Source organism: Aquarana catesbeiana, linkage group LG05 (assembly GCF_042186555.1).
Source record: "Aquarana catesbeiana isolate 2022-GZ linkage group LG05, ASM4218655v1, whole genome shotgun sequence".
NCBI classification, from domain to species: Eukaryota; Metazoa; Chordata; class Amphibia; order Anura; family Ranidae; genus Aquarana; species Aquarana catesbeiana.
The window spans coordinates 368,024,924-368,041,609 of NC_133328.1; the positions used below are offsets into that span (position 1 = coordinate 368,024,924).

General features: G+C 41.7%; 1 protein-coding gene across 1 annotated transcript in view; it reads right to left on the minus strand.

Moving 5' to 3' along the window:
• The window catches only part of WRNIP1 (WRN helicase interacting protein 1), a 167,134-nt gene that overhangs the window by 64,333 nt on the left and 86,115 nt on the right, over positions 1 to 16,686 (minus strand). Inside the window, exon 4 of the mRNA XM_073630959.1 lies at positions 6,065 to 6,270. Coding sequence (XP_073487060.1) covers positions 6,065 to 6,270 — 206 coding nt within the window. The remainder of the gene's footprint in view (positions 1 to 6,064; positions 6,271 to 16,686) is intronic.

Sequence of the window (16,686 nt, forward strand, 5' to 3'; positions counted from 1 at the left end):
CCTGTCTTCAGATGCAGCTTGTCACTTGCCACGTTTCCTGCCACCAGATGCAGCTTGTCACCAGATGCGGATTGTCACTTGTCACGTCACCTGCCACCAGATGCGGATTGTTGCTTGCCACCAGATGTGGATTGTCACTTGCCATGTCACCTGCCACCAGATGCGGATTGTCACTTGCCACCTCGCCTGCCACCAGATGTGAACTGTCACTTGCCACATCACCTGCCACCAGATGCGAATTGTCACTTGCCATGTCACCTGCCACCAGATGTGAATTGTCACTTGCCATGTCACCTGCCACCAGATGTGGACTGTCACTATCCTGCCACCAGCTGAAGCTTCCCACTGTTATTTGCAACCAATACCAGATGCAGCTTGTCACTTTTTAAATGTAAAGGCAATTTGGTGGCAGGCAACAGTGACAGCAGATCTGGCAGTCTTTCCCCAGCTTTTTAGCACATGGTTCCCAGAGTGTGGGTGGGGCGAGAGAGATGATGTAATCTCTCTGCTGCCCACAACTGCACAGTGAGGGCGGAACTGTGGTGATGCAGGGCGGGGAGAAATTATGTCATCTCCCTGCTTGCTCGCCCACTCGCCAGCCGGCTGAGTGTGCTGAAAACCACAAGGCAGGATATGGCTGTTATGTTACTGTATATGGTGAAAAATGGAGCCATCGTTTTTCTGTACCGCACAAAAGAAATTCATATTCTTTATATTTAAATTAAATTTTTACTTACAGTTTTAATTGCATGAGCTTTGGGTGATGGAGGAAACAATATACTGTATATTAATAAACACATCGCAGTCTAAAGTGTTCAAATCCAAAGGTCTGTCCGGGCAAAGATACACGCTATGCAATTTGATAAACCCACTTATCATGTAAAGTGTCCCTGGAAATGGTTTTGAAATACTGGAAAGTGTCCAAGATTCAGACAACATTGAAGCTTCTTGTGTTGCCCAGAAGAAAAATATTTGTGTGGGTGCAAATGCAGGCACATAGGAAAATGTAACTGCATATTTATACATCTGTTTACAGAAAGAAAAGTGGAAGATGCAAGTAACGCTAGACACATATTTATGCTAAACTTCATTTTTGTATTATACTATATGTGACAGTTTCATATATTAAATTTCCACTATTTGCTTGAACACTGCAATCATTTTCAAATCAATGTGACCACTGCTACATAAACACAAAATAAGGAAGAAGAGAAGAATGTCTGAAGCTGGCTGCACACACCATAATCAGATTGCACAATATACACAATTGCCCTATTCATTTATCTTATAGCCAATTCGGTAAGTCCTCGTACTACACGACAGCTGTAAAACTTAAAATAAATTGTACAATCTGACTGCAACATATGAGCCCCACACCAAACAGGGTGAATATAAAGCAATGATTTAAAAAAAAAAAATCTTATTTTTTTTATTTCAATCGATTTTTTTTATTTTTATCAAATTTATTTAAAAAAATGCTTTTGAAGTAAAAATCTATCTAAAGATCGTTTTCTATTTAAGATACATTAATAATTTAGTTTATTCAACATGAAATGGAGCTTAGTTATGTAGCATGAGGCTGTATATTCTGCAATATTTACATTTTTTGGTAAACTCATTCAATGAATCCAAGCTCTGCAAGCTGAGATAACATTCACTGCATTGATGCATTCACACAAAGTTCAGGAATATTCCTTTATTCCATTGTTTTGCAAATCTATGTACACCACAAACTGTATGATTGAATTGGTTCTGATATCGCTGTTTTACTAACATGACAGCTTATTATTCTAAATAGGAAACCTTCATTTTCTTTGCAAATACTAAAGATTCTAACTACCAGCAAAAATAAGTCCTTACATTTAAAGAGCACCTGTCATTTCAGATCCATCATGGCAGCGCCTGTTAGCAGACATCCATTCATCTGCTGCCGCCACGTCCCTCACATTGTTGTGTCACTGCCGCATCACCAGCCGTCCCAATAACGTGAATGGGACTGTCGGTGAGTTAACTGCGGGTCAGAGGAGGAGCCGCTGCGGGAAAGAGATGACAGTTGCTCATTAAAAATTATGATTTAAATCATGATTTACATAGACGTGATTTAACTCAAATCCACCCTGACACCAAATGTATTTGTTTTACTAGCTGTGAGGCTCGGTTCACATAGGGGCGACTTGTCAGGCGACCTAGTCGCCCGACAAGTCGCCTCCCGTTCTGTGCTACGGAACCGTTCTAATAGGAGCGACGCAAGTCGCTCCGACTTAGAAAAAGGTTCCTGTACTACTTTGGGGGCGACTTGGGCCGACTTGCATAGACTTCTATACAGAAGTCGTTTTGCAAGTCGCCTCAGAAGTCGTTTGCAGGTCGCCTCGCTGAGGCGACCTGCAAGTCGTGCCGCCCCTGTGTGAACCGGCACTAACTGTTTAGGCACTGGTTAAGGGTGAGGGAGAGTTAGGAAGGCACACAAAGGCCAGGTATCTTTCAAGCGGCAAAGTGATGTCATTCCCCAATGAAAAACAACTGCAAACACCAAAAACCTGGTTAAAAGAGAAGTATGAACTTACAAATAATAAACATTTATATTCACCTATTTGGCCCCTGCTGGCACTGCAGTGAGAACGGAGTGATCAAACACCACTGATCGGTAGGTTCTCCCCTCGCTCTCACTGGAGCGCTTGTCTGTGGAGGGGCTGGCTCAGGCTCTCAGCAGATCGCCCGGACCGACTTTAGCCCCTTGTCGGCTGAAAACGGGTCACAGGACTGCAGAATAATCTGCAGTCCTGTGACCTACAGGAGAAGGCTAGCCAAAATAGCTTTGGTTATACTTTTCCTTAAAGGACTTCAACTCTGAAAGATTTACCCCCCTTCATGACCAGGCCATTTTTTGCGAAACGGCACTGTGCTACTTTAACTGACAATTGCGCGATCGTGCGACACTGTACCCAAATAAAATGTATGTCCTTTGTTTTCCACAAATAGAGTTTTCTTTTGGTGGTATTTGATCACCTCTCTGGTTTTTATTTTTTTGCGCTAAAAACGACAATTTTGAAAAAAAAAAAAAGGAAAAAAATTTTTTTTACTCTCTGCTATAAAACATATCCAGTAAAATAAAACTCAGATTTCTTCATCGAATTAGACCAATATGTATTCTGTTACATATTTTTGGTTAAAAAAAATCCCAATAAGCGTACAAACAACATAAACAACAAACTATAGAATATATTTTTGGAATTAAAAAAAAAATTGTACCAGTAATGGCGGCGATCACCGACTTATAGCAGGACTGCAATATTGCGGACGACAACTCGAACACTGCCACTTTTTTGGGAACCAGTGACACTAACACAGTAATCAGTGCTAATAATATGCACTGTCACTGTACTAATGACACTGGCTAGGAAGGGGTTAACATCAGGGGTGATCAAAGGGTTAACTGTGTGCCTAACTAGTGTTTTAGTGTAGTGTGGGAGGTGTTTTTACTAGGGGAAGGCATGGATCCGTGTCCCTGCTCTACAGGAACACAGGATCCATGCCTTCCTTACTGACAGAACGGCAAACTGCCTTATTTACATAGACAGACTGCCGTTCTGCCTGTGTACCGAACGATCAGCGAGTGCCAGCGGACATCGAGTCCTTAGGATCCGCCGATCGGCTACCGCTGTGTAGAATCACAGCAGGAGCGTGCCGGTGGCAGCGCACACTCGCGTCTGCTACCCGGAAGTGCAGGATATATAAGTGATCCTGCGCAGCGTGACCGCCCTGTAGCAGTAACTTCATGTATACACAGACTAGGTTGACTGCTAGATGTGGGAAAATGCAAAATGCAATAAAATCGTTTTTGATGCGTTTTCCGGCCGGCAGTCAAAACTTTCTTATTCTTAAATGACCTAATGGGCCTGTGTCTATCCTCATCTCCTTTCTCTTCAGCTTTCCTATCCGTCTTTGGTAGAAATTCCTTAGAGGAAGGAAAGTGGGACAGCATATCCAAAAACTCGCCTTTCCATATTTTCTCTTTCACAGTCGCAGAAAGATGGAAGCCCAGCGGGGATAACTCGCAGGGCAACACCTCCTTAAAACAGGTTTCAGGCACCGCAGGGTTAACCACTACATGTGAAACAGATTCAGCAATAGGACCAGAATTCTGTACATTCAAGAGAGAATTAACCTGAGAAGGTATATTAAGTGAACCAATTGACCTTACTGAGGGACCCCCAGATGCCAACGGGTTAACTGCTGTAGCTGCTGGAGACCATACAGATGCAGGAGCAGCAACATTCCCATTAGCAGACACACAAAACTAAGCTATATTAGATAAAGATGACAACAGTGTGTTAAGCATATGCAACTTACCAGGAACTCCAGCAGGTGGCACCATAGCAGCATTGGGATTCTGCTGATGCTGGATTCCCATAGAGCCCATAGGGGAACCAGGAGGAGTGGCTATCTGTTCATCACAATCTTCGGGTGCCTGGCGCCTCCCCGTTCGGCTCCTCGGAGGTGCCAGATCACATTCGGCTGTTGGGAGCAGGCCCTGTTGTTCTAAATGAGAGTCTCTCACCCCAGGTCTGCTTTTGTTGCTCCAGATGGGAGATGGAGAATAGGCCTGCCTTCTCCTCTTGTCCCGGCGGCCGTGTCTTCCCCCAGGGCAGCTCGTTCCCTGTCCCACAGTGCCGACCGTGCCATGCACTACAGCACTGACTTTGCCATTCTCTGCCATGCCGACCGCTCCATGCTCCCCTGCTCCGTCAGCTGACACAGACACTGGACCCCCTGCACTCCCACGCTCCAGTGGGCCGGCTACGCTGCAGTCTATGAGATTGTCGTAATCCCCCTGCTGTAATCGCCGCCGCCCTCCGCTGTCACCTAGCCGCCCGGGGGGTAGTCACGGATATGTCGACCTCCTCCGCAACAGCAACCTGCTGAGAGCCTCCTGTTGTTTCTTCCAGACGTCTCAGCCATTCCTCCCCACCACCTGCTGCTGCTGCCTGACGGGCGTCTCCATGTCCTGAGGCAGCTGATGTATCTCTTTTTCAACCGGACCTTTAGCCTGTCAGCAAAAACTCCTGGGACAGTGGGCCCTTTATATAATGAGCCCCACTGCTTCCAGAGAGTTCCATCCACTCTCATTGGCCCATTCCTCCTTGCCCTCAGGTGAGCAGGAAGGGCCAACGTCCCTTAATTAGCCTGAGTAACTGAACCATTCAGCTTAAAGAGGAGGTCCAGCTGAAAAAAAAATTTAAAAAGTCAGCAGCTACAAACACTGTAGCTGCTGACTTTTAATAAGCACACTTACCTGTCCTGGGTGCCCGCATCGGATCGGGTCCCGGCACAACCATTCGAACTAAGGGAAACAGGCAGTGGAGCCTTGCGTCTTCACTGCACGTTTCCTACTGCCCATGCGTGAGTCGCGCGGCGCTTTGCGAATGGCCGGCTGTGTTCTGGGACACACACAGTTCCCAGAACACAGCGCGCCCCATTCCCCACAAGACAACGCGAGGAGGAGAAGAATGAAGATCACCGCGGAGTAGGAAGTGGCAGATTAGACGATCTGCCTAGCAACAGTCATTTCTGGTAAGTAAAAAAATTTTTTTTTTTTAATTTTTTTTCCCAGATTTTTAGGAGCATTTTTATGTAATTTTTTTTTTTTTTTTTTTAGGGTGGACCTCCGCTTTAACACCTGGGGGAAGGCAGAGGCAACCCCATGCAGGTGCACCCAAAATAATTGTGCCCTCCTTTTATATACAATGCACAGCGCGACAGGTACACAGCATTGGTCAGCCTTTTATTAGCAAGAGAACATAAAGTCATTAGAGAGTGTTGTACTGCTACTGAATGACATGGTGGAAAAAGTAATTGAAGCAATAGACTAATAACAGAAAAATATTCTCTATCGCGTAGAAGCTGTAACACAGATGCGGCTATTTGTAAACTAGATATGGGCATGTGCAGCTCTTCTTACTTGCTAAGCTGGATGTCATTTCCAAGTTGCTGACATTAGTTTAGTAACACCAGAACATGCTTAATACTTAGCACAGCCTTATTAAGAAACATTCTTTTTGCTTACCAGCTCGGTCATAGAGAATATGGGAGCGTTGCAAGCCTTCTTTAATGTGCTCCTCCTTTATGATCATTCTGTGTTTCTGTGGATCATCTCCCGCTGCAAGTCTAGCTTGGACAGACAACTGCAGGCCATTCAGGCCAGTTCTGGCATCACCATCGCAGAGATGTGCTAAAGTTGTTAGAGCTTTAGCCTCTATATACATTGGAGATCTGAAAGGAAAAAATCAAAGGCAGACTGAGTAACTGCAGCTAATATATATATATATTTATTGTTTCTACACATTTACTGAATTATTCCTTTTTATTTAATTCTTTATTTATATATTTTATGAAGATATATGGGAACAAAACAGGTCAAATAGGCATCAGGAAAATACATGTTCTGGTTAACTAGCATATTAGATATATATAGTATAAAGATCAACTGTAATTTCTACATAAGGAAATGGAGCTGCACGATTAATCGTTAAAAAATCGCGATCTCGATTCAACCCCCATCACAATCTCTATGCAGCATTTCCCTGGTTCATTCATGTAACAAGTGCAGAGAATTCTCAGCTAAAGGTCGGTTCACACTAGGACGACTTGTCAGGCGACCTAGCTGCCTGACAAGTAGCGTCCCGTTCTGTACAATGGAACCGTTTGCGTCGCTCCGACTTAGAAAAAGGTTCCTGTACTACTTTGGGGGCGACTTGAAGCGACTTGTATAGACTTCTATATAGAAGTCATTTTGCAAGTCGCCGCCCCTGTTGTGTCCAGGCCGTTTGAGGCAGACGCGCTGCAAGTTGCGCTGCCTCAGTGTGAACCGGGGCTCACTCTCAGCTGTCAAAAAAAAAAAAAAAAATGTAACATTTAGTTCTTTTAAAGATCAAAGGGATGAACTTCAGTCTGTAAATTAGGTCAGTTTAACCACTTAACCACTTCTGGACCGCCGCACGCCGATATACATCCTTATTTGAGGAGGAATATCGTTGTTATGGCAGCAGCTAGCTGCCATTACCCCGGTATCGTCTTGTTCGGCCGGCCGGCCGTCCGCTACAAGATAAAAGTGGTCTCTGTGGTGGATTCGCCACGAGATCACTTTTATAGGCGGCGGGAGAGGGCCCCCCCCCCCTCTCGCCACGCTCCGGTGCCCTCCACCGCTTACCAGAGTCGTCTGCAGCGGCGGAGACAATCGGGTCCTCGCTCTGGCTGGGCATGGAGATGAGTGAGGGGAAGATGGCCCCCACCCGTCTCCATGTCATTGCAGGGTGGAAACAATGTCAAAACGTCACTTCCGCCCATAGCTCTTAAAGGGACATTTTTTTCCAATTCTTTTTTTAAATGACAAGTTTGTATTATTATTTTTTTTTATTATTGCATTTTAGTGTAAATATGAGATCTGAGGTCTTTTTGACCCCAGATCTCATATTTAAGAGGTCCTGTCATGCTTTTTACAAGGGATGTGTACATTCCTTGTAACAGGAATAAAAGTGACACATTTTTTTTTTTTAAAACAGAGTAAAAATAAAAAATAAAAGGTAAAATAAATAAGAAAAAAAAACGTAAACTCTCCCCGTCCCGCCGAGATCACGTGCAGAAGCGAACGCATACGTGAGTAGCGCCCGCATATGAAAACGGTGTTCAAACCCCACATGTGAGGTATCGCCGCGATCGGTAAAGTGAAAGCAATAATTCTAGCCCTAGACATCCTCTGTAACTCAAAACATGCAACCTGTAGAATTTTTTAAACGTCGCCTATGGAGATTTTTAAGGGTAAAAGTTGGTCGCCATTCCGCGAGCGGGCGCAATTTTGAAGCGTGACATGTTGGGTATCAATTTACTCGGCATAACATTATTTTTCAAATAGTAAAAAAAAAATTGGGCTAACTTTACTGTTGTCTTATTTTTTTATTCAAAAAAAGTGCGCTTGTAAGAATGCTGCGCAAATACGGTGTGACAGAAAGTATTACAACGACCGCCATTTTATTCTCTAGGGTGTTAGAAAAAAAAAGTATAACGTTTGGGGGATTCTAAGTAATTTTCTAGCAAAAAAACAGTTTTTAACACCACGTGGAAAGAGGCTTGGTCCTTAAGTGGTTAAAGACTAAACCTTTTTCTGACATTTGTTGCTTAAAAGTTAAAATCATTTATTTTTTGCTAGAAAATTACTTAGAACCTCCAAACATTTTATATATATATATATAGATATATATATATAGATATATATATATATCTATATATATATATATATATATCTATATATTTTAGCAGAGACCCTAGAGGATAAAATGACCGTTGTCGCAATATTTTATGTCACACTGTATTTGCGCAATGGTCCTTCAAACACAAATTTTTGGGAAAAAATACACTTCAATGAATTAAAAAAAAACAAACTAAACAGTAAAGTTAGCCCAATTTGTTTGTATAATGTAAAAGATGATGTTATGAGATGAGAATCATGATCTTTATTCTAAGCAAACAAAAAAATGCAAATCGTACAGCTCTATAAGGAAATATGTATTTATCCTGGTCAAAATCACTATTTCAAAAAATTGTTGGTGTTAGGTACATTTTGTCAAAAATAATATAATTCAATATGTCTCTAGATAGGTACTTAAGGATAGTCCCGTATTATTTTTAGTAACTAGTTTGATTAGCGTTTAACCGCTTCCATACTGGCATTCCTCTCCTACATGTAAAAATCATAATTTTTTTGCTAGATTACTCAGAACCCCCAAACATTAATTTGTTTTTAGCAAAAATGGCGGTCATTGCAATTTTTTATATCACACGGTATTTGCTCAGCAATTTTTCAAACGTGATTTTTTGGGAAAAATAAAAAATAAAAAAAACAGTAAAGTTAGCCCTTTTTGTTTGTATAATGTGAAACATGATGTTACACCGAGTAAATACATACCTAACATGTCATGCTTAAACATTTTGCACACTCGTGGAATGGCATCAAACTTCGGTACTTAAAAATCTCTATAGGCTACGCTTTAAACTTTTTTACAGGTTACCATTTTACAGAAGAGGTCTTGCACTAAAACTATTGCTCTCGCTCTAACTTTCACAGTGATATATCACATGTGTGGTTTGAACGTTGTTTACATATGTGGACGCGACCTACGTATGTGTTCACTTCTGCGTGCGAGCACGAAGGGAGGGGGGGGGACTCTTTTTTTCTAATTGTTTCACTTTCCATAAAAAGAAAAAAAAAAATGTTATCTCTTTTATTCCTATTACAGGGAATGCCAACATCCCTTGTAATAGGAATAGGGCATGACAGGTCCTCTTTACAGCGAGATCTGGGGTCTATAAGTCCTTCCCAGATCTCGACTCCCGCCACCTGTAAAAACATTTAAAGCGTCTAAACAGCCACTATGATTGTTTTTGCCGTGCATGGAATCGCCGGCAGAAAGAAAAGATATCTGAATGATGCCGGTAGCTGGTAGGCATCATTCAGATATCTCCACTTAAAGTCCAGGACGTCATATGACGGCCTGTGGTATGGAAGTGGTTAAAAAAAGATATGGTTTGAAAAGATTAGCAATAAAGAGGAGGAGGATAGGGAGAAAGCAAGAAGAAGAAGAAAAAAAGTGGGAAGAATGTTAATTTCCCTTATTGGTAGCTCCATACTATCAGATTTAGAGTTAGTTTCTATATAGTAACCAACCAACCAGGGTGTCCAAATTTTCAAATGTTTATCAGACTTGTTCTTTAGGCTACTTGCACACTGAAGCACAGCTCAAACAGCGCTAAAGTATCGGTAATTTTTTGCGGTGCTTTTCAGGCGCTAGTGGGCCGTTATTTTTGGTCTCATGACCACGGGAACTTAAAAAAAAAGAAAAAAGACCCATTTTGTGGGCGCTTTCAAAGCACTTTGGAAGTGCTGCCCATTCATTTCAATGGGCTGGGGCGTTTTGGGAGCCCAAGCCACCCCAAAGATGCTGCTTGCAGGACTTTTCCTAACGTCCTGCAAGCTCACCGCCCGAGTGTGAAAGCACTCATTGAAGTGAATGGGAGGCAGTTTTCAGGCGCTTTACAGGCGCTATTTCAGTGTGAAAGAGCTCTTAGAAATACTGTAAGGTGTTCCATTAATTGAATGTCAGAAACTCTTGTATGCCATTGTGTTAAGCCCCATACACACTATCAGATTTTCTGCTGATTTTTGTCTTTAGATTTACCAAAACCATGTAGTGCAAGGGCATGCCTGATTGCATACAAATTGAAACTCCTAAGGTTTGACCTCATATTATATGGTTTTGGTAAATCTGAAGACAAAAATCAGCAGAAAATCTGATAGTGTGTATGGGGCTTTAAGGTTGGTGGGTCTGTTTTTTTTTCCAGAAAGCTAGTATGCAAGTTTTCGCCACATTTAGGAGGTGTTTGAGTAGTGAGTTCTTATAATCTTTGAATGATATTTGTGTATCGTGTAAAAGATAAGCAGATGGTGTTGAATTTTTCAAATAAAGAAAAGGCTACATGGTTTACTTTTACAATATCTATGTTGCAAAAATACAGTGTAACGGCAAGAACTAGCATTAGAATAGTACATAGTTAAGGGTAGATATTAAGGAAAAAAGGGAGGGAAGAGTCCAAAAAGTGGGAAAACAAAAGCATAGAATTTAAAGAATTTATTCAACAATATTACTGTCAATGGAAGGATTACAAAAACAGGCATAACAACAGACGATAGCATTAATGGCTTTATCTATAAAAATTTTGTTGCACATTTGTGGAAGTTGAACGAAATGTCCCATATTTTTTCTAAGAGATTAATGCCTGTATTGTCAGCTCCATGTAGTGGACAAAATTCAGTATAACGTTATGGATGAAGCAGACACGTTTTATAAATAGATCCCTAAGTGACTGGTTCACAAGTATTGTTGGGACTGTATTTTCAAAAATAAATTCTATTGTGAGAGCAGAAAAACTCACTCTAATGGCAAGACAAAGATAACAGTGCATCATATTTCACAGGCAGTACAGGGAAGATCTCCTGATATGCACTGAATGGGCACAACAGGAAAAATTAAGACTTCACAAGGATTTGTTGTTCATTATTTGTCTGAGGGCTCTTCCACACTGGTGCAACCCTCTGAAAATTGATCCGAGATGAATTGCTTTTCAGGAGGCATACAGAAGGCGATTCTGGCTTATTTTTTCTAAATTCCAGAGGTTTTTTTATATTGAAAAACCTGCCCCATTAACCTCAATAAGAGGGTGACAGGCAGTGCCACCTGTCAAGCTCTGCAAGCCAAGTTCAGTTTGTAGTGGCATGTGTACTACACTGTCCAGCTGCAATGTTAAGATTTAGGTGGGTGTCCGGGGGTGGTAAAAATGCATATCAACCACCTGTTTTTAAAACCTATTTGTCACACATATGAAATGAAATGTCCCTAACAGATTTTCCAATGTATGATCAGTTTTCTTCAATACGGCAGTGCTAAGGGCAATGATGATGTCTAAATTTCAGTAACCAAAAAAATCATCTTTCACTGACCTCTACTTTGCTATTAATTTACTACTATTTCGTTTAGTATCGTATTTGTACCTTGTAGATGGTTTTGTAAGAACAAGCCAACACAAATTGCTAAATAATTTTTTATTGAAAATTATTCAAAAGCCAATATTATTAATTATTAAATAAATATTATGTAAGGATGTGAATGTATAACATCTGCTTGTGTGCCATTATTTTTCCTCAGAATGTGCTGTGTGGTTTAACCACTTCAACCCCCAGGAAGATTTTACCCCCTTCCTGACCAGAGCACTTTTTACAATTTGGCACTGCGTCGTTTTAACTGACAACTATGTGGTCATGCGATGCTGTACCCAAACAAAATTTGCATTGTTTTTTTTTCCACAAAGAGCTTTCTTTTGGTGGTATTTGATCACCTCTATGATTTTTATTTTTTGCAATATAAACAAAAAAGGAGCGACAATTTAAAAAAAAAAAAAAAAAACATTTTTTTACTTTTTGCTATAATAAATATCACCAATTTAAAAAAAAAAAAAACGAATTTCTTCATCAGTTTAGGCCGATATGTATTCTTCTACATATTTTTGGTAAAAAAAATCACAATGAGTGAATATTGATTGGTTTGCGCAAAAGTTATAGCGTCTACAAACTAAGGGAAAGATTTATGGCATTTTTATTTATTTATTTATTTTTTACTATTAACGATGGTGATCATCGATTTTTAGCAGTACTGTGACATTGCGACGGACAGATCGGACACTTCTGACACATTTTTGGGACCATTGACATTTATACAGCGATTAGTGCTATAAATATGCACCGATTACTGTATAAATGTCAATGGCAGGGAAGGGGTTAACACTAGGGGGCAATTAAGGGGTTAAATGTGTGTTCCCTAGGTGTGTTTTAACTGTATGGGGATAAGACTAATTAGGGGAGAAGTCATATTGTTGTTCCTTCTTAGTAGGAACAAACGATATGTCTCATCTCCCCTGACAGAACAAGGATTTGTGTGTTTACACACACAAATCCCTGTGCTGGCTCTCGTGCACATCATCCCTTTAATGCAGGACACACATTAATTACACAGGTTCTGTGGCCGATTAAGGTGGCAATTAAACTCACTTGGTGCCTTATCTGCATTAAATCAGCCTCAGAACCTGTGTAATTAATATGTGTCCTGGATTTAAGGGATGATGTGGCAACCCTATCCCCCAGCGTGCAGTGGGCGTGCGCGCCCTCTGGCGGCTCTTGAAGGGAACACCGTACCTGTACAGGGTTTCGTGCAGTGGTGCCATTGTGCCACAGTATATGTGCGTGAGCCGGTCGGGAACCAGTTAATTACCTGGTGATCCTGCCAGTCCCTTATTCTTAGTGGCAATGCTATTGGGCCAAATACATTCTTAAGCGTTGCCAATCAGTCTGCCAATGCTCAGCAAGCCACCCCACGTGACAATCCTGCACATCATGCAGGGCAGGTCAAGAATTGTGACTGACCGTGGAACATTTCCCCATTGATCTGCTGTTAATCTTTGTGGTCTGTGGGGATGTACAAGTGGAGCTCGTGCAAATACCACTGGGCTAAAAAAGACACATGAAAGCAAAGCAGTGTTTTGTTTAGCATAATGTTATTCATATTTAGAATGGGTTTTAAAGTGGCTATTGAAGCTGAAGGTTTTTTGCCTTCATGCATTCTATGCAAGAAGGTAAAAAAAACCTTCTGTGTGCAGCCCCCCCCCAATACTTACCTGAGCCCCATCTTGATACAGCAACGTGCACGAGAGCAACAGCTCTTCAGGGTCTCTTCTTCCTCATTATATAGAAAATGTAGCACATATAAATAAAAATAATGATAAGTGTTGCTCCCAGAGACCACAACCTGTCAATATGTGGCAAACAGAGCAAATAAAAATAACACTGAGTGAATCGAAGGACTGATGAGTAAATAAAGACCAGAGTCTCTGAATATATATATAAAGAAAAGTCTTTGAAGAGTGATGGATGTTCAGAGTGTTGGAAGGAGACTAGGAAAAAACTAGGAAAATCACTCCATGGACACCTCCTCAAATCACAATGGCATCAAAACGGAAAATGGTAGGCGTAAACTCTTACCGGATCCAGTGGACTCCCCTGTCTAAGACATGGAGTCATGAAGGCATGGTGCCACCCAGGGCATATAAAACGATATCTGGACCGTCAAAGTAGGCAGGTACGTGGTTCACCGATGTTGACCTGGTCCTCGAATGGGTAGTCCCGGTGGGTGCAGGTTGGATGGTGCCAGTGGGGATGCACAACTTGTGATGGAAATCAGGCATTCATTTCTCCGATGCCATGGATGGGAGAAATGAATGCCTGATTTCCATCACACGTTTTCTATATAGTTTTCATGGTTTGTTTGTCACATTGTATGTAGCTGCTTTTCCCTTTTGTCACTAGTTAGCGCAGGGTTTCTTCATATTTTTTCTCTTCTTCCTCATTGGCTGAGCCAATGGCTCCCGCTGCTGTCAATCACACCCAGTGGGGAGGGAACGGGATCAAGCCACGCTTTGTGTATCTTATGGACGCACAGAGGTGTCTCGGGAGCGAGCATGCACATGGTTTGCTATGGGGGAACTCAGCAAGTGGGAGGTAAGATTGCCGGCTGGGGATCGGAAAAAAGGATTGGGACTGCGATGTGCAAAACTGCACAGTGCGGGTAAGTATAACATGTTTAATTTAAAAAAAAACAAAAACATGAGCTTGATATCCCTTTAATATTCAATCATGTGACCGCCACAGCTCTGTCCATAGAGTCCTCCTAGACTCACTAAAGAAACTGAGAAAGATGACATAACCTGCTTGAAAACAAACAAAACGGGCATTTATAAGCTAATTCATTAATAGACATACCTTGGCTTTCAATAATACTATACATTACATATATATTAAACCATGTGCACATGGGGTTAATGACAATTTTAACTGTTTAAAGGAGAATTACACAACATTAATTTCTTTCTTGTCCTACAACCAATTAAACAATAGCCATGACAACAACCAGTGGGTACTGTTGTCCACTGTTCTTTGAGGGACAGGTTTTGTTTAAAACTTTTATATTTTTGATGCAGCATAAAATTAAGACTTTGTCCCCTTTCTTGGAGGTTTGCACAGACATAACATGCCTTTCATTGCACACCTGTTTTGTCAACTCCTTGGTCTATGATCAGTAACAAACTCTGGGGCCTTCCAGAAAATCTGCGTATTTATTTTAAGATCACGTGACACTAATTGCACACAGGTGGATTCCATTTAATCATTAATTGACTTCAGAAGGTAATTGGTTTCAGCTTATTTATGGGAGTCATGGCAAAGGGACTAATAAGTTGTTCAATCAGTTTTTTCAATGATTACATTGCAATTGTTGAATGCAAAAAGTTCCCACAAATCGATAATATCAACAAACCTGACCTTTAGAATTTTATTTGTAGTTATTCACAGCTTTATAAAACGTGACAAGTACAAGTAAAAAAAGAAAAAACAACCAACCCGGAATGGCAGGTCCAATAGATAGCAAGCTGTTATCTTGGAAAAGCTGTGTCTGGTTGTTATCCTAAACACCTCTAACAAGTCACAGGCAAGGAATCCCAAATTTAAAGTGCCTAATCTTGTGTGACTGCCAGTGCCAGGTGGCTGAGTCTGCTTTCATGAACGTACCATCCCATTACTGGGAAACAGCAATATGTTGGGAAAGGAAATGGACTGCAGCAATGTCCCCTTCTAACCACAACACATAGAACATCAAGAGGATGGAAAGTCTCCTACATGCGTCACTGTAGAGAGACAGATGTACCCGAGCTATCACCATACTGTCTGGTTATGTGGGAAGAGCTTTAATCCCAGCAAATTAACTGTCCTGACATGTTAAAAAATAAAAACTCTGCCACCTGACCCTTAAGGAAAGAAGGCCATTTCCTTATGTATAGAGAGAGACACAGAGGCAAATATATCTGAACAACATATAAGAAAGAACATTGGGGCTGTTACACAAAAGATTCCAATTACTTTTGATAAGCGTAGGTAGCATGATTAGCCCTGATCCTGCAAATTGCTGAGATCCTGATTCGAATTCCCACCACACACTTTTCATTGTCAATGAAGTACCTCAAGGTTTAGGCATGGCTATACACTAGGGCTGAAACGAATCGATTAATCGACAACTAATCGACTATGAAATTAATCAATTATTATTTTCAGAATCAATTAATCGGCCAGTAACATAATGGGGTTAAAAAAAACTAAAATGAGCCCTGTATAGTACAAACAGAGCAAATAACCGCTACTGTAAATATTACTTTCACAGTTCTACAGTAAACAAAATGAACCCCTTACAGTAGTGATTATCTGCTTTTTTGTACTTTAACCACTTAAGGACCGCCTAACGCCGATTTACGTCGGCAAGGCGGCACGGGCAGGCAAAATCACGTACATGTACGTGATTTGCCTCTCGCGGGTGGGGGGTCCGATCGGACCCCCCCCCGGTGCCCGAAGCGGTCCCGTTCTGTTCCCCGGCGATCCGAGATGAGGGGGAGGCCATCCGTTCGTGGCCCCCCCCTCGCGATCGCCGCCGGCCAATGGGAACACTCCTTTGCTGCTGTATGCTAAACAGCAGCAAAGGAAATGATGTCATCTCCCCTCGGCTCGGTATTTTCCGTTCCAGCGCCGAGGGGAGAAGACATCAATGTGAGTGCACAACACACACACACACAGTAGAACATGCCAGGCATACAAAACACCCCGATCCCCCCCCCGATCGCCCCCCGATCCCCCCCCAATCACCCCCCCCCCCCCCCCTGTCACAAACTGACACCAGCAGGTTTTTTGTTTTTTTTTTTTTTTTTTTTCTGATTACTGCATAGTGTCAGTTTGTGACAGTTACAGTGTTGGGACAGTTAGTATTACCCCCCTTTAGGTCTAGGGTACCCCCCTAACCCCCCCTAATAAAGTTTTAACCCCTTGATCACCCCCTGTCACCAGTGTTGCTAAGCGATCATTTTTCTGATCGCTGTATTAGTGTCGCTGGTGACGCTAGTTAGTGAGGTAAATATTTAGGTTCGCCGTCAGCGTTTTATAGTGACAGGGACCCCCATATACTATCTAATAAATGTTTTAACCCCTTGATG